Genomic DNA, 17850 nt, shown 5'->3' with positions numbered 1-17850 from the left:
AAAATAATGCCATGCAACTTTGTTTCTGATTTTAAAAAAGGTCCACTTGTCTAGGCCTGACATTTACAACCCTCAAAATATCTCACTTTCAAAAACAATATTTATTTTCAATTCAAAAAAAAAATAAATAAAATAAAAAATATCCGTAGAGGTTCGAACCCAATGCTGAGAGCATTCAAACCTGAGCATTACCCGTTATGCCACAAATCAGTACATGACTGAAGAGCTGATAATAGTCTATTTATATGAAATGAACGATGAATCAATGAAAAATAATGCCATGCAACTTTGTTTCTGATTTTTAAAAAAGTCCACTTGTTTAGGCCTGACATTTACAACCCTCAAAATATCTCACTTTTAAAAACAATATTTATTTTCAATTTAAAAAAAAAAAAATATCCGTAGAGGTTCGAACCCAATACTGAGAGCACTCAAACCTGTGCATTACCCGTTACGCCATAAAGTAGTACACGACCGAACAGTTGATAATAGTCTATTTATATGAAATGAATGATGAATCAATGAAAAATAATGCCATGCAACTTTGTTTCTGATTTTAAAAAAGTCCACTTGTTTAGGCCTGACATTTACAACCCTCAAAATATCTCACTTTCAAAAACAATATTTATTTTCAATTCAAAAAAAAAAAAATAAAATAAAAAATATCCGTAGAGGTTCGAACCCAATGCTGAGAGCATTCAAACCTGAGCATTACCCGTTATGCCACAAATCAGTACATGACTGAAGAGCTGATAATAGTCTATTTATATGAAATGAATGATGAATCAATGAAAAATAATGCCATGCAACTTTGTTTCTGATTTTAAAAAAAGTCCACTTGTTTAGGCCTGACATTTACAACCCTCAAAATATCTCACTTTCAAAAACAATATTTATTTTCAATTAAAAAAAAAAAAAAAATATCCGTAGAGGTTCGAACCCAATACTGAGAGCACTCAAACCTGTGCATTACCCGTTACGCCATAAAGTAGTACACGACCGAACAGTTGATAATAGTCTATTTATATGAAATGAATGATGAATCAATGAAAAATAATGCCATGCAACTTTGTTTCTGATTTTAAAAAAGGTCCACTTATTTAGGCCTGACATTTACAACCCTCAAAATATCTCACTTTCAAAAACAATATTTATTTTCAATTCAAAAAAAAAATAAATAAAATAAAAAATATCCGTAGAGGTTCGAACCCAATGCTGAGAGCATTCAAACCTGAGCATTACCCGTTATGCCACAAATCAGTACATGACTGAAGAGCTGATAATAGTCTATTTATATGAAATGAACGATGAATCAATGAAAAATAATGCCATGCAACTTTGTTTCTGATTTTAAAAAAAGTCCACTTGTTTAGGCCTGACATTTACAACCCTCAAAATATCTCACTTTTAAAAACAATATTTATTTTCAATTTAAAAAAAAAAAAATATCCGTAGAGGTTCGAACCCAATACTGAGAGCACTCAAACCTGTGCATTACCCGTTACGCCATAAAGTAGTACACGACCGAACAGTTGATAATAGTCTATTTATATGAAATGAATGATGAATCAATGAAAAATAATGCCATGCAACTTTGTTTCTGATTTTAAAAAAGGTCCACTTATTTAGGCCTGACATTTACAACCCTCAAAATATCTCACTTTCAAAAACAATATTTATTTTCAATTCAAAAAAAAAATAAATAAAATAAAAAATATCCGTAGAGGTTAGAACCCAATGCTGAGAGCATTCAAACATGAGCATTACCCGTTATGCCACAAATCAGTACATGACTGAAGAGCTGATAATAGTCTATTTATGTGAAATGAACGATGAATCAATGAAAAATAATGCCATGCAACTTGTTTCTGATTTTAAAAAAAGTCCACTTGTTTAGGCCTGACATTTACAACCCTCAAAATATCTCACTTTTAAAAACAATATTTATTTTCAATTTAAAAAAAAAAAAAATATCCGTAGAGGTTCGAACCCAATACTGAGAGCACTCAAACCTGTGCATTACCCGTTACGCCATAAAGTAGTACACGACCGAACAGTTGATAATAGTCTATTTATATGAAATGAATGATGAATCAATGAAAAATAATGCCATGCAACTTTGTTTCTGATTTTAAAAAAAGTCCACTTGTTTAGGCCTGACATTTACAACCCTCAAAATATCTCACTTTCAAAAACAATATTTATTTTCAGTTAAAAAAAAAAAAAAAAATATCCGTAGAGGTTCGAACCCAATACTGAGAGCACTCAAACCTGTGCATTACCCGTTACGCCATAAAGTAGTACACGACCGAACAGTTGATAATAGTCTATTTATACGTGTATTACGTAATTCATCATTACGTCATAAATATCATATTAAACTTGTTAAAACCAAAATGACCAGTTAGCTCAGGCGACTGAGCGTCGTGTTGACAACACGTATGTCGTGGGTTCGATTCCCACGCTGGTCGGTGGAATAGAGTTAAAGGTATGCGACCAACTGTGTTTGGGGTTCACAGAATTATACGTCCCCCTTTCCACCACACATCTTGAGAAGGCACTAGCAATGCATCTGGTGATGATGTGGTGGAAACGACCCCAAGGCTGTGGCAGGGCCTTAGTGCTGAGGCAGGGAGAGCACATTTTTTACTCTTTTTTTTGGCTTTCGCTACATGTATTTGATCTCGTAAATTATATGTTTAGCGCCCTCAATTTTAATGTAAAATAGAAATTAATTATCTTCGTTACGTGTTTAGAAGAGAATGTATGTCTCACCGTAGTTTGGTATGCCGTTCGTTGTTATCCAAATGAGTTTGTGCAGGTGTAGTGGGAAAGATGGTATTGTTAGTAATTCGCGGTCAACACGCCACACTGTTGAATTTTGATTGTGTTAATCAATGTTGCTACATTGGTAGCGAAATGTCCGATTCATGCAAGATATTGTATTGTAATATGTTATGAATAAACGTTTATGGTAGTTGGTGTGTGTGGCCGCACCGTCCCAGAATAAACATGTTTTAAACAGATAGTTTGTCTCCGATGATTTTTGTATGGGGTTAATGGAGAGTGAAATAAGATCAAATATAGAACATTTGCAAAGATGCCGATTTCCAGACCGATTTCGAAGCTTAGACTAATTCCGCCGCCGGGCTAGGCCTTAGGCATATACGAAGTCGAGTTTTTAAAGTAGAAAACTCCACCTAAAATGTTGAAGTCGCATCTGGATAGTTGAATTTTTAACAAATATCATAAATATCATAGGTGATTATGTATAGTAATAAGTAGGCCTATAAGTATAAGTGCAATTCTGGGCTCTATTTTCATTATTAGCTCTGCCCCAAACATGGTGGGCTAGTAGGCCTACTGGAGACTTAATATTTAATTTCATATTTCAATGAATAGGTGCACTTTCCGGGGACAAGCTCTATTGTCCTTGTGAGTCTTATATGGTTTGTTTCATATAAATTCAAATCATGTAAAGTGCCATTTTTCGGGCGGGAATCTATGCAGCTCTATTTTTCAAAATTGTCTTTGCTCAGCCCCAAGCATGGTGGGGTACTGAAGATTCTTATGCATGTTGTTTGAAAAAATAATAGATGTCATTTTCGGGGACCTTGCAGCTCTATTTTAAACAGTTTGGTATGCCGTCGTGGTTGTTATGCAAATGAGTTTGTGCACGTGTATTATGGGGAAGATAATATGTTAGTCATTCGCGGTCAACACGCCACACTGTTAAATTTTGATGCTGTTAATCTTTACATTAGAAGGTTGTTCAAATCATGTAAATAAAACATTTTCCGGGCGGGAACCCAGCAGCTCTTGAAAAGAACTCAAGGTGGAAAAGAAGCCCACCCAAGAGTGCTAAAAATAGAGCAAATGGGCTTCTTTTCGAGGTTTTATGGCAGTCTATTTAATGAAAAATAATGCCATGCAACTTTGTTTCTGATTTTAATAAGGCCTGTTTAGGCCTGACATTTACAACCCTAAAAATATCTCACTTTCAAAAACAATATTTATTTTCACTTCCAAAAAACAAAAACAAAAAAATGTCCGTAGAGGTTCGAACCCAATGCTGAGAGCACTCTAACCTGAGCATTACCCGTTACGCCACAAATATTGTTGAATTCCAAAGTATTTTTTCTGGATGTTTTGTATGTGACTATTTCTCTGTGCTCCACCACTGACTCCAAATTGGATCCACTGGAGCACAATGTATTAACATAAGAAAATATATTGAAACTTAATTGGGTCCACTCGGGCACAGTGTATTAACATACGAAAAGATATTAACATTCAGTGACTTATTTCTATTTTATATCACTGTGCTCCGCTTGAGCACAGTGTATTAACATACGAAAAGATATTGAAACTTAAGTGACTTCAAATTAGGTCCACTTGAGCACGGTGTATTAACATACGAAAAGATATTGAAACTTAAGTGACTTTATTTCTATTTTATATCACTGTGCTACACTGGCGCCAAATTTGGTCCCCTTGAGCACAGTGTATTAATACGAAAATATTGAATCTTAAGTGACTTTATTTTTATTTTATATCACTGTGCTACCCTGGTGCTAAATTGGGTCCACTTGAGCAGTTACCGTAGTATTATTTCTATTATTGAAGTTAATAAAGGCATAAATGGCGCTCCGTAGGGAAGTAGAGAATGCTCCAGTCGTCAGAATGACGCTCTGAATATACCTCTGGTGAACATGCTAGCCTAGCCAGCCAGGCCTATTGCATTTATCTTAGTTTTTAACCTTATAAAAACATAGTTTTACTAATTAAATCAAGTAGTGTTTAATCATGGGATCTTCACGTAAAGATAAGGACGAAAAGAGGCATAAACACAAACATAAAGATCGTGATAGAGATAAAGAAAAGGACAGAAAACGTAGGCATAAACACCACAAGCGGGATAGATCTCATCGTGACCGTGACGATGATGTCGACGCCGCCGGAGAAGAAAGCATTCGTGAACCCAAAAGAGAGAAAATCTATGATGAATATCCAGGTGAATTATAATTATATCTATATATATAGGCCTAGGCTAAACCTAAATTAGTAAGGGCCGGGCCAAGACCTACTTATTTACCTATATTTTTTAGCTAGATTGTATTTATATTTAATAATATTCTATTCTAAAAAAGGGCCTATTTATAAATAAATAATAGGCCTAGCCTAGGCCTATATAGTATATAATGGTGGATCCCGTATATGGTAAGTAGGAGGCCAAGGCGAGACTTGAAATGAAAAAACTCCATGTCATGAATTAAAGTATGGCGCGCACCATTCAGCATTTTATATCTTTTGGTAGAGAGAGCGATATGTCAAGAGAAAGAAACTAATGAATTTGTTTTTGTCTTCTAGACTTTGAGAAGACTACTGAGGTCACACAATCTGTGGGTAGTGGTGGTTTCACAGAATCGTTAAGCATTGAAGAAACTAAGTATGTCGTGAAGTCTCTACATTTTAAAGATGTATTGTCCCTTTGTCAAATTCCAAAAAAAAAAGATTTCGAAAAAAAGTGGGTCATTTTGAAGTATCATAATAGTTATTAACTTTCACCAAAAATTAGTCGAAAAAAAAATCATTTAACTGAAATACAGACGTTTTTTGGTTCAAAAAATAACTTTGACTTCCAGTCAAAGTTTTCGATCAAAACATATCTCATAATGCAACGCGCTTATTTGGCTACTCTGTATGCATAATCATAAAACTTCCTCGCGATCTGTGTGAAAACAACCTTCTCAACCGTGACGAGTTGTAAACAATCCTAATTAGCATCATGCATAATGTATAATCATGGTTTGAAATCTTTACTTTCGCTCACGATAATTTTCCAGAAGAAATGTAATCAGGTTAATTTACCTGTTAATTACGTAAAATTGTTGTTTTTGGCTCGAATTTTCGACTTAAAGTGAATAACTTTAATATTACTTTGATATGGCCAATTTAAATTTAGAATATTCTGACCTTCATTTTTTTGTGTTTCAAGGGACAATACATCTTTAATACAAAGCAACTAAAGTCCTGTCGACGTAATGTTACGTTGAGTTTACTAAATTGACAGGATTCAACGATTTTACAGAAAAGGGGGGTACAAATCAACGTAAAAAATTGTTAAAACTGACCAATCAAATGATTCACAAATTACGTCTCACCGTAACGTTATGTAGACAGCAAAACAGGCTTTAGCCTTACATTCCACAAATAATTAAGTTTTTTTATGAAAAAATAACAAGTTTGGTACATTGTGTTATTCTTTTATAGTAAAATACGTTTAAAACTTGGACTTGCACCCCTTGAAAGCAGCAATGCCCCCAGACAAGATTCAGAAGATGCAATGACAACAAGCATGGAACCTGTTGGTTCTACAGATGTCCACAAGCCAGCAAAGAATCTGGCTGAAGAACGTAAAAAAAAGGCAATACAAGAAAAACTAAAACAGATTAAAGCTAAGAGGGAGATCAACAAAAAACTCAGGTAGAATTCAAATCTTAAGATCACACTTTATGTTATCTAAGTACTGTACAGTCAACTCTCTTAATACAGGACTCTCTGAAAACCAGAAACACCAAAAGGTCCCAAATTTATTTTTACCATTAAAAGCACATTCCGAATACCAGACTTTCCAGAAAACCAGATATATTTGGCCAGCCCAAGGGTGTCTGGTATTGGGAGAGTTGACTGTACTTTCTCTCCAAGTAATGAGTTTCAAGTAATTGTACCACCATCATCATTCTTCAATTTTAATCTTTTTATAGCAAAGTAAAGACTCTTGGTGAAGATGACGATGTAGATGATATTCATGCCTGGGTTGAAAGAAGTCGAAAGATATCAAAGGAAAAAGCATTAGCTGATAAAAGGGTAAAAATATTAAGACAGACTGAACTCAAATATATATTTTAGAAAGATTTTAGAATTGAAATTTACAGAGCTAGTAATTTACAGAGCTAGTATCTAATTCATTTCTAGGCAAAACTTTTAGAAGAAATGGATGCTGATTTTGGGATTGGAGCTTTGGTGGATGAGGAATTTAAGCAAACTAGCAAAGGAAAGGTAACTAATTTCAATGTATGGTTACTTGACTGTTCTCTACAGTTCTACACAGCTTGTTGAGATGTTATACCTACCGTAAATCTTCTAATTGTAACCCTGGGTTATTATTCTTTGATTGTTTTTTAGGGTGGGTTACTATTAGAAGTGGGGTTACTATTAGAGTTGTGGGTTTGTACAAAGTTGGTTTGTCTTCCTCATATGAAATAACTATCTTTTATTTTTCAAATCTTATTACTTGTACCTTATATTTAGAGTTATAGTTCTAAAGATATAGCTGGACTTCAAGTTCAACATTCAGTGAATTCTTTTAAAGAAGGCAAATCTGTAATTTTAACCCTAAAAGATTCAGGTATGTGTCAATTTATTCCGTCCCTCCTACACTAAACTAGTAACATTTGTACTTGATGTAATTCTTTTTTTTTGTATGATGGTGTCTATGAAGAGGGACGAGAGTGACAGACTTGTTTGAATCTCTATGTTCTCCCTTCACCAAATGTTATGTGTATGATGGTGTCTATGAAGAGGGACGAGAGTGACAGACTTGTTTGAATCTCTATGTTCTCCCTTCACCAAATGTTATGTGTATGATGGTGTCTATGAAGAGGGACAAGAGTGACAGACTTGTTTGAATCTCTGTGTTCTCCCTTCACCAAATGTTATGTGTATGATGGTGTCTATGAAGAGGGACGACAGTGACAGACTTGTTTGAATCTCTATGTTCTCCCTTCACCAAATGTTATGTGTATGATGGTGTCTATGAAGAGGGACGAGAGTGACAGACTTGTTTGAATCTCTATGCTCTCCCTTCACCAAATGTTATGTGTATGATGGTGTCTATGAAGAGGGACAACAGTGACAGACTTGTTTGAATCTCTGTGTTCTCCCTTCACCAAATGTTATGTGTATGATGGTGTCTATGAAGAGGGACGACAGTGACAGACTTGTTTGAATCTCTGTGTTCTCCCTTCACCAAATGTTATGTGTATGATGGTGTCTATGAAGAGGGACGACAGTGACAGACTTGTTTGAATCTCTATGCTCTCCCTTCACCAAATGTTATGTGTATGATGGTGTCTATGAAGAGGGACGACAGTGACAGACTTGTTTGAATCTCTATGCTCTCCCTTCACCAAATGTTATGTGTATGATGGTGTCTATGAAGAGGGACAAGAGTGACAGACTTGTTTGAATCTCTATGCTCTCCCTTCACCAAATGTTATGTGTATGATGGTGTCTATGAAGAGGGACGACAGTGACAGACTTGTTTGAATCTCTATGCTCTCCCTTCACCAAATGTTATGTGTATGATGGTGTCTATGAAGAGGGACGAGAGTGACAGACTTGTTTGAATCTCTATGCTCTCCCTTCACCAAATGTTATGTGTATGATGGTGTCTATGAAGAGGGACGACAGTGACAGACTTGTTTGAATCTCTATGCTCTCCCTTCACCAAATGTTATGTGTATGATGGTGTCTATGAAGAGGGACAAGAGTGACAGACTTGTTTGAATCTCTATGCTCTCCTTTCACCAAATGTTATGTGTATGATGGTGTCTATGAAGAGGGACGACAGTGACAGACTTGTTTGAATCTCTTTGCTCTCCCTTCACCAAATGTTATGTGTATGATGGTGTCTATGAAGAGAGACGAGAGTGACAGACTTGTTTGAATCTCTATGCTCTTCCTTCACCAAATGTTATGTGTATGATGGTGTCTATGAAGAGGGACGAGAGTGACAGACTTGTTTGAATCTCTATGCTCTCCCTTCACCAAATGTTATGTGTATGATGGTGTCTATGAAGAGGGACGAGAGTGACAGACTTGTTTGAATCTCTATGTTCTCCCTTCACCAAATGTTATGTGTATGATGGTGTCTATGAAGAGGGACGAGAGTGACAGACTTGTTTTAATCTCTATGCTCTCCCTTCACCAAATGTTATGTGTATGATGGTGTCTATGAAGAGGGACAAGAGTGACAAGAGTGACAGACTTGTTTGAATCTCTATGCTCTCCCTTCACCAAATGTTATGTGTATGATGGTGTCTATGAAGAGGGACGAGAGTGACAGACTTGTTTGAATCTCTATGCTCTCCCTTCACCAAATGTTATGTGTATGATGGTGTCCATGAAGAGGTACGACAGTGACAGACTTGTTTGAATCTCTATGTTCTCCCTTCACCAAATGTTATGTGTATGATGGTGTCTATGAAGAGGGACAAGAGTGACAGACTTGTTTGAATCTCTATGCTCTCCCTTCACCAAATGTTATGTGTATGATGGTGTCTATGAAGAGGGACAAGAGTGACAGACTTGTTTGAATCTCTATGCTCTCCCTTCACCAAATGTTATGTGTATGATGGTGTCTATGAAGAGGGACGACAGTGACAGACTTGTTTGAATCTCTATGTTCTCCCTTCACCAAATGTTATGTGTATGATGGTGTCTATGAAGAGGGACAAGAGTGACAGACTTGTTTGAATCTCTGTGTTCTCCCTTCACCAAATGTTATGTGTATGATGGTGTCTATGAAGAGGGACGACAGTGACAGACTTGTTTGAATCTCTGTGTTCTCCCTTCACCAAATGTTATGTGTATGATGGTGTCTATGAAGAGGGACGACAGTGACAGACTTGTTTGAATCTCTATGTTCTCCCTTCACCAAATGTTATGTTGTTTTATTTGTTCTGTTAATGTTTGATTTTGGTTGAAATAAATGTTGGATTGAATTAATCATAATAAATATCAGTATAATATGAAATACATCATTAGATTATATATTAAAATGTGATTAAGATGAAATAATAACTGTTTTCAATTTCTATAAACTGCAGACACCAGCTATAAGGTAAATACTTTCCATTTGTTTGTAGGTATTTTAGATGAAGAGGATGATGCCTTGATAAATGTAAATATGATAGATGACTCGTTAGCTGCTAAAAATACCGAATTAAGAAAAGGAAAACCTGGTTACATCCCATATGAACAGGAAGAAGTTGATGAATTTGGAATAGTAAGTTACTATAGTTAAACTGTTTAAACTACTTGTAAGTTTCAAATTACGCCTCAAGAAAGTTATGGATATTTTTTTATTGTCAAGGCCAACTTACACAGACGAGTGATAAAGGTAAGCGGAAAACCGCGTAGCTTGTCCCACGATTCTGTATCTTCCTGAGCGAAAACTGCCTGTCCGCGTTGTTTGTAAATGGTCATAAGGAATAACATAGATTCTATATTTTTATTACCACTCGTCTTTGGACTACTTTACTGAATCTTTCTTTTCTAGTATATATTCTAATGTATTATGTAACAACTTTTACAATTATATTTTGCCAGGTTAAAAAAAAGACTGTCTTACAAAAGTATGATGAAGAGATTGATGGAAATCGCATAGAATCCTTCAAATTGGGAGAATCTAGTCGTCCAAGTAAAGTAACTCAAGAAGAGAAAATACGGCAAACATTACAAAAGGTAGTCCTTAAATTTAGTATATTCTATTCAGTATCAGTTTACTCATTTATTCATATTGCTTGTTAATCTTATCAATGTTTTCCGTAAAAATAGAAATATGTTTGAAAACTGGTAAACAACAAAACACATAATTGATAAAAATAAAAATGTATACACAGATGATGAAAAGGAAAAACATAAACCACTATAATGGATGGAAAGAATTTGATTTATTGTTTATTTGCAGCAAAGCCTTTATATGGATGAACCTAAGATAGCAAGTGATTACTACACTAGTGTAGAAATGGAGAAGTTTAAGAAACCCAAGAAGCGTCGACGTAAAGTCAAGAAGTTTTCAGTAGATGACTTGACTCCAGACGACAGCAGCAGATCTGATCATGGATCCCGGTAACATTCTATTACTTGATTCTCTCTCAGGTCCCAATGTATTTAAGCAATCAGCTCTTGTATTACAACTTGGATTCGTTTAAAAAATTATAAAAACTCATCTTTTTGCTCAGGCTTATACATAGTCATAGGCCTAATTCTTTTCATTTTAAATTTGCAATTTTATTGTGCATTTAATCTGAGGTGATTGCATACTATAAGCATTCAAAAGTGTCTTGAGCACCTTTGGTGGCGAAGTGCACTCTAGAAATTTGTATTATTATTAGTATTATGTAATAGTAGTCATACAGACAAATTAGTTTATCGTTTTGTATATTACTTGAATTATAATTACTTATAATATTATTAAACTTTTTTTTTTTTTATAGTCGTGGAGGAATACGTAAGAGGGAACTTGATGATGTTCCATCTAGAAATTTTGATGATGCTATGGAATTGGATTTACCAGACATTGATGAAGGTAAATTGATAAAACAGTATTTTGTTTATAAATTTGTCAAGTGACCACTTATTATAGAGCAAGTGAGTGGCCGAGCAGTTAAGACAGTGAAACCATAATTACATAGCCATAACATCGGCACTTGCTCAATGGTTCTTGTGGAAGAGCAAGTCTTCTCGGATAAGACCGTAGGTCTAGTGTACACATCTAGCTCATGTGCACTTCAAAGAACCTAGTACATCTTTCAAGACGAGTAGGGGTTACCCTGATGTACTAGTACATCACAACCACTGGTCATAACTGGGCCCTCTGGGAGACCCAGTATAATTAAAGTAAATTAACCAGTATGAACTTTGAATTACATAGACCTTTTCCACAAATTATAGGAATTATCAGAGGACCAGTACAAAGTAATCAGGATCAAAATGTTGTAATTGAAGATGATGCAGCCTTGGAGTTGCAGCTTGCTCTTAATAAAGCACGAAGGATGAAATATAAGAAAGAAAAAAATCAAGTTGACGGTGATAAGGTAAGAAAAGTGTCTCACAGTTTTTGAGCGGGTAGTTTATTCAAAACGGGACATTTATTGTGATTTTTTGTTGAGCTTCTTTTTTTGATCAATATGCTTTTATCGTCCTCAGAAGTGAGAATGCAGAAAGTCCACAAAACTGGCAATATAAGTGAAATAGGGTGGGAAAGGACATTTATTTACATAAATATGGTTAAAAAATGTGCACAAAATTGTATTTGTAATTTTTTTTTAATAGATTTATACCTTTATTTTTTACAGTTAGTGGTAGAGTCTTTGAAACTAGAAAGAGACGTATCAATGGCCGAAGATTCAACAGTGAATCCTTCAATGGTTTTGAATGCTACCTCAGAATTCTGTAGAACACTCGGAGAAATACCATCATATCGTCAGTTTCCAATTTGTGTATTTTTGATATTAAAATGAGCAATTATATTTTCCAATGTTTTATTTATATGGATAAGAATATCCGAAATAAAGGGTAATACTGTACTGATGAATGATCATATTATTGTAACAATAATACAACATTACTGTTTGGCTTAATTTGACCACAATTATCTTTTTCTTGTATTGTGAGTATTGGTTTAGAAATATATAAGAGTACTAATAATACTTGCTAATCTTTTTATCTAGACTCGCATATTCCTAAAGAAGAGGAAAATGAAGATGAAGTTATGGACTTTGAAAAAGAAGATACTGATCAAATTGTAGATGAAGAAGGGTTAAATGCTTGGAGTCGAGTTAATCTTGATGATGATGAAGATGATGAAGAGGACGAAGAAAAAGTGAGTAACAGCTTTCTTTTGTTAACAATATTTAATATTTTCACCCAGCAGGATTAAAATGTTTTAACAAAGGTCATAAAGTATACTGAATACAGACTATAAATGTGTAAAGTGTATTTGTGTATGTGATGAAATATAATATATAAGCAATGTGTTAAACAGGAAGCAGTAGGTGGCGCAGTACTAGAAGAAGAGCCATCTTTACAATCTGGGGTTGCAGGAGCTCTTCAAATGGCTGTCAATAAAGGATTTTTAGAAAAAGAACAGATCAAGAAATACAAAGCTGCTAAGGATAAATCTATCGAAGCACAAAATTTTCAAGTTGAGGACAAAAGTTTTCAGTAAGTATTACCAGTAGTTGGCATTTCATCTTATTCAAACTTGAATGTTTCAATTAGAATTAAAGAAATCATTTTTAAATTTTACAGTGACATTGATGCGAAATACAACAAACATGACCGCTTTCGTGGCCCATCTTCTGATTTTAAAGAAAAGTCTGGATACAAACCTAGTTTTAATCTCATATACAAGGATGACTTGGGCAGAGATATCAATCAAAAAGAGGTAATTATTCATTATTCTGAGAAACCTAGTTCAGTAAACAACGATTTATGTGGTGTGTAAATAATTTAAATAATTTTAGAAAGATATCAATCTAATCCACTGGACTTGTTTAGTAAACAGTGACGTTTCACAAGAATGAGAATATTCATATCTGGAATTTAAATAATTGCTTTCTGGGTTTTTTCTTTGTAATTGCAACATGTAAACACAGACACTGTATTATACTGCCATCTAGTAAAAAAGTAATGTTACTTTACAGGCATTTCGCATACTGTCTCATCGCTTTCATGGAAAGCGTTCAGGAAAGCTGAAAACTGAGAGACGACTAAAGAAAATTGCTGGAGAAGAGGTAAGTTTAAACATAATCAATGTTGATGTACCATGTAATATACAGTACAAGTTGGGTACAACATCACTTAAAATAAATTAAAAAATAAATAAAAAATATATATTTTAAATTTGATTTTCCTTTCTCTAGGCACTGTTAAAAATGTCTTCTGTTGATACTCCACTTGGAACAGTTGCCATGTTACAAGAAAAACAGCGAGCTATGCAGTCTCCGTACATTATGCTGAGTGGAGGTGGCAGCAATGTACTCAACGCAGCGTAAGTACAAGTAATGATACAAAGATAGTAATAAGAACCTTGAGATTTAAGAGAATTAAAAGTTTTAAATATTTTTGTTTTCTCTCCACAGAAATGTAATGACCAAAGGGAACAACTGAGGCACAATAATATAAAGCAGTTTAATCACAAACGAACATATTTACAATGGTATAGTCAGGGTTTATACTGACACAATACTATTTTACTTCAACCTGAAATTTAACGCCAACACTAAAGTAACACGGTAAAAACTAATACCTACTAAAACCTAGTTCTGTATATTTAAAGCTGCAGACAGATAATAGTCCGAGTTCAGTAGAACAGAGATACTCATAATCTACCTAAGCCTGCATATAGTATTGTTGATCTTGACTTTCCTGTGTGTTTATTATTTTATCACTGACTCTTAGTGTAATTAATTAATGGTTTCGTTTCCACACTACTGCAGTTGTTTTTTGTTAAGTTTATTTTATACTGTAGTTGATCATCATATGCATTTTAATTTCATTTTTGTTTTTACAGTAAATATCTTGTGTCTCTTCTATACAGTGATTATTATTATTAATATTGGAAGGGTTCTTCTGAAATTTGTTATGTTATATACTGTATTTGTTTCAACCCAATCCTTTAACCAAATCCTAACAAAATTTGGTATCCAATGGAGTCTCCTTTAACCAAATCTAAACACAAATTGGTGTCCAATGCAGTTCTCCTTTAACCAAATCTTAACACAAATTGGTGTCCAATGGAGTCTCCTTTAACCAACATTGGAAGATATTTTCAACTTTTTACACTAACAAGGAACAGATGTGAGAGATCCATAACATAAAATCATTTATGCATATGCTATTTCAGTAGTTAGGTTATCGTTCTTGCTCCACTGGGAATTGTTGGCAGATTCTTCATCTGTAAACATAATTACATTGAGTATTAGTTAATCAATAGAAGAAAGTCTTTGTTAACAAATACTAAACTTATTAAAGTATTAAGCTTTATCTACACTATCAAACTTTATTTTACAAAAAAATGTGATGTGCCCATATATGGACATGATGATGTCATATCTCTACCATATTTGGGCACATCACACTTTTTTGTCAAACTACTTTGATAGTGTAGAGAGAGCTTTAAAGACCAGTCATATTTTGTTTTTTTACCTTTATTTATTATCAAATGTCTGATGTTCAGTGTTGCTATGTGTGCCTTTCTAAAGTAAATGTATGATATTGCAGCGATGGTTAGTGAAATACTTGTAAACAATCCAAGTACCATCTCCATCACAGAGTTACTTGTATCACCACTGTCAAGATATTCCACTCTCACGGCAAATTTAGTCTCCAAAACACAGAAACTAAAAAGAAACATTCCTACCTGTTAGTTAACTGTCTTATTATCTTTTATTTGCTGTCTAAAGCTTAGTCTTTATGTGACAAAAAAAATGTGATGTGCCCATGGATACGATGATGTCATATCACTACCATGTTTGGGCATATCACTACCATATTTGGGCACATCACACTTTTTTTGTCAAACTAGTTTGATAGTGTAGACAGAGCTTAACAATAGTTTGGTATCCATCTTACCTGTAATGAACATCAACTACAAGAGCTGTGAACTGAAACATTGCATTTTGTTTATTTTGCCACTTAACAGATGATAATCCTGATTGATTCATTATAGGATATGGCCGTAATAAGTCAGCTGTGTTGTCACATGAGGAGCAGCTATCGTTCTAAAAGATAAAGAAAACATTTAAAAGTTTTTAAAGCTCTGTCTACACTATCAAATTAGTTTGACAAAAAAAAAATATGATGTGCCTAAGTATGGTAGTGATAAGCCCAAATATTGTAGTGATATAACATCATTGTGTTCATATATGGGCTTGTCACATAAAGTTTGATAGTGTAGACAGAGCTTAAGAGATCTTATTGATGCATTCAGTGATTCTCCATTCCATTAGTACATACCATTTGACTAGGATATTCAAAATTTGCAACGATTTCACTCATTGACAACCAGGTAAAACCATTACAGCATCTTGCCTGAAATTAAATAATAATGTTTGAGCATTCCAATTCCAAGCCATCTCCCGCTAAAATGAAATTTCTCCTTATATTTCGGATAAAATAAAAATATCCAAATTTTTAGAAATATTATATAGAAAACATACAACAGTACAGTAATATTGGTCTGTAAGATGTTTATGGTCAATTAATGCATTGTAAGTGCCATATTTTCAATCCTTGGCACTACTGACATATTTAGAAATGGTAATGGATTTATATATTTAATGGTGCCTTTTATGGTCTTGACATGATTTCATAAAACCTTCCAATATTTCATTTTTCAAAGTTGAGTGTTAAATTTATTTGTAGGGCATGTTCACTGGATCTTCCAGATTGCAAGCATACTCTTTAGTGGCCAGGAATACATAATACTATAATTTAAAGGACAAACCTGCTTAATAGTTGTATTATATGTGTAATCTGTTCTTTGGTTTTCCTCCCATATCATGAAGTTAGCTGAAACATCTCCAACATATTTATCGCCATCATATCTAAACATTATAAGCAACATTTTCAAATGTTCTTTATTATTAAATAACATCTTGATTAACAACAACTTTTGCTAACATACTTACAGCTGGACTGTTGGTCGAAATAGTTGATTATGATTCCTTTGTATTGGACATCCATATGTTTCAAAATCATATTCTACAGTCTGCAAGACAGATATATTATTCTATTTTATCCTGTATGGTTAGAATTTGAATGTGCTATTAGTTGGTCAATAGTTAATGTATATATCAAATAATTCTACCTTACCATCTGTGTACGTCTGGCTGATCTGAAATAGATTAAAATTACCAAATCCATATTTAGGAAACCGTAGTAATCTTATAATTGTAGTTAATAATACTGCATAACTCTTATATTGTGCTTAAAGCTCTAAACGCTTCACATATTACCACAGTCATTTTGAATTAAACACGTATGATAACACATTTCCATGATCAGTGCAGTTGTGTTTTGACCTTACCAGGTGCCCATTTTGTACACCTCTGAGGAGAGAGCCAAATGATGGTAGTATGCTGGGGCGGATCCAGACATTTTTGAGAGGGGGGGTCCACCGATAAAAAGGGCACATCAGATATTGAGTATTTGAGCCACAGCCCTCCCATGGTGGGGGTTGTGGCGAAGCGAATTTTGTTACAGGACACACTTAGATGGCCGCCGGAAATGGTACTCTCGCACGCAAAATCCATGATAAATGGCACCTTTCTAGTTCGCTGGAAATGACACTTTATTAGTGCGCTAGCTAGCAAACAGCAAAGTGAGCATAACCTAAGCCTAAGCATGCGGCGACTAACAATAGATACATCTTTTTTTGTTGCGTTCAATGCAAACGTCGGGGGAAGTCCCAGATGAACGTACTTCCGATACGGTCATAAATGATAATAATTCATTATTATTATCAATTGATGATGCATGTAATCTTTTATCATTCGACATTGTTTTCATGTTGATTACTGAATTTATTTGATTTAAATGAGCAGTTTTTCCGTTTCTAATTTGATAAACACAAAATTAAGAATTCAGACAATACCCGTCGTAAAGTATACATTAAAACTTTATAAGTTATCAAGTAGTGTATTACCACCACGAAAATTTAACATTATTTACAATACATTTGTTAGCCCAGTGTGCGTCTGGGGGGCCTAGAGAGGTAGAGGTAACCCATACCCTCACTCCAGAATACTGTTATTCTGGCTCACCACCACGAACATTTAACATTATTTACAATACATTTGTTAACTCAGTGTGCGTCTGTTTGGCTTGTTCTGCCAAATCTTGCTGTTTGCGCTTTCTCCCTCTCTCCTTACGAGGCATCTTGAAAATAGCGCGAAAAAAGTTTACATGCGCCCTCTGTAGTATCTATTTTTAGAAGTTTAAGTAGAGATCATCACGCGTCACCACCTCTCACGATGCTCTTTGATCGGCCGCCGT

At 34.5% G+C, this 17850-nt stretch overlaps 2 protein-coding genes across 4 annotated transcripts; one reads left to right on the top strand and one right to left on the bottom strand.

The window, feature by feature from the left end:
* The first annotated feature begins 4696 nt into the window (after positions 1 to 4696).
* On the top strand, positions 4697 to 14984 carry LOC144851491 (U4/U6.U5 tri-snRNP-associated protein 1-like). 2 transcript variants are annotated; one of them, XR_013614186.1, is made up of 19 exons: positions 4697 to 5014; positions 5371 to 5449; positions 6274 to 6486; positions 6768 to 6870; positions 6979 to 7062; positions 7315 to 7411; positions 9933 to 10072; positions 10396 to 10530; positions 10757 to 10917; positions 11286 to 11377; positions 11743 to 11885; positions 12147 to 12273; positions 12522 to 12673; positions 12836 to 13014; positions 13102 to 13237; positions 13497 to 13586; positions 13716 to 13843; positions 13935 to 14506; positions 14551 to 14984. XR_013614186.1 is itself a non-coding variant. In XM_078708984.1 (18 exons), the coding sequence occupies exons 1-18, from the start codon at positions 4807 to 4809 to the stop codon at positions 13960 to 13962; spliced, it is 2295 nt and encodes a 764-aa protein (XP_078565110.1). In that variant the 5' UTR covers positions 4697 to 4806; the 3' UTR covers positions 13963 to 14984. The 2 variants fall into 2 exon arrangements, 1 of the variants encoding a protein (XP_078565110.1); XM_078708984.1 differs by having other exon boundaries at positions 13935 to 14984.
* LOC144851492 (cation channel sperm-associated auxiliary subunit epsilon-like) lies at positions 14609 to 16891 on the bottom strand. Of its 2 annotated transcripts, none has more exons than XM_078708987.1 (7): positions 16669 to 16891; positions 16485 to 16564; positions 16301 to 16400; positions 15811 to 15885; positions 15427 to 15575; positions 15001 to 15050; positions 14609 to 14749 (listed from the first exon to the last, which is right to left on the bottom strand). In XM_078708987.1, the coding sequence occupies exons 1-7, from the start codon at positions 16717 to 16719 to the stop codon at positions 14679 to 14681; spliced, it is 576 nt and encodes a 191-aa protein (XP_078565113.1). In that variant the 5' UTR covers positions 16720 to 16891; the 3' UTR covers positions 14609 to 14678. The 2 variants fall into 2 exon arrangements, with proteins under 2 accessions (XP_078565113.1, XP_078565112.1); XM_078708986.1 differs by having other exon boundaries at positions 15001 to 15194; positions 16669 to 16850.
* Between the last annotated feature and the right edge of the window lie 959 nt (positions 16892 to 17850).

The sequence above is a fragment of the Antedon bifida genome, chromosome 9 (genome assembly GCF_963402885.1).
Source record: "Antedon bifida chromosome 9, ecAntBifi1.1, whole genome shotgun sequence".
Classification (NCBI taxonomy): domain Eukaryota; kingdom Metazoa; phylum Echinodermata; class Crinoidea; order Comatulida; family Antedonidae; genus Antedon; species Antedon bifida.
This window is presented reverse-complemented; position numbering and strand designations above follow the sequence as displayed.

What these genes read in the sequence shown, in the direction of transcription:
- LOC144851491 (XM_078708984.1), top strand. Translation starts at nt 4,807, where the DNA reads ATGGGATCTTCACGTAAAGATAAGGACGAAAAGAGGCATAAACACAAA. An exon ending in ATGAAGAGGACGAAGAAAAA is followed by an intron (nt 12,674 to 12,835) that starts GTGAGTAACAGC and finishes TGTGTTAAACAG; the next exon opens with GAAGCAGTAGGTGGCGCAGT. An exon ending in GAGATATCAATCAAAAAGAG is followed by an intron (nt 13,238 to 13,496) that starts GTAATTATTCAT and finishes GTTACTTTACAG; the next exon opens with GCATTTCGCATACTGTCTCA.
- LOC144851492 (XM_078708986.1), bottom strand. Translation starts at nt 16,719, where the DNA reads ATGGATTTGGTAATTTTAATCTATTTCAGATCAGCCAGACGTACACAG. An exon ending in TTTCGACCAACAGTCCAGCT is followed by an intron (nt 16,401 to 16,484) that starts GTAAGTATGTTA and finishes TATAATGTTTAG; the next exon opens with ATATGATGGCGATAAATATG. An exon ending in TTGAATATCCTAGTCAAATG is followed by an intron (nt 15,576 to 15,810) that starts GTATGTACTAAT and finishes TTTATCTTTTAG; the next exon opens with AACGATAGCTGCTCCTCATG.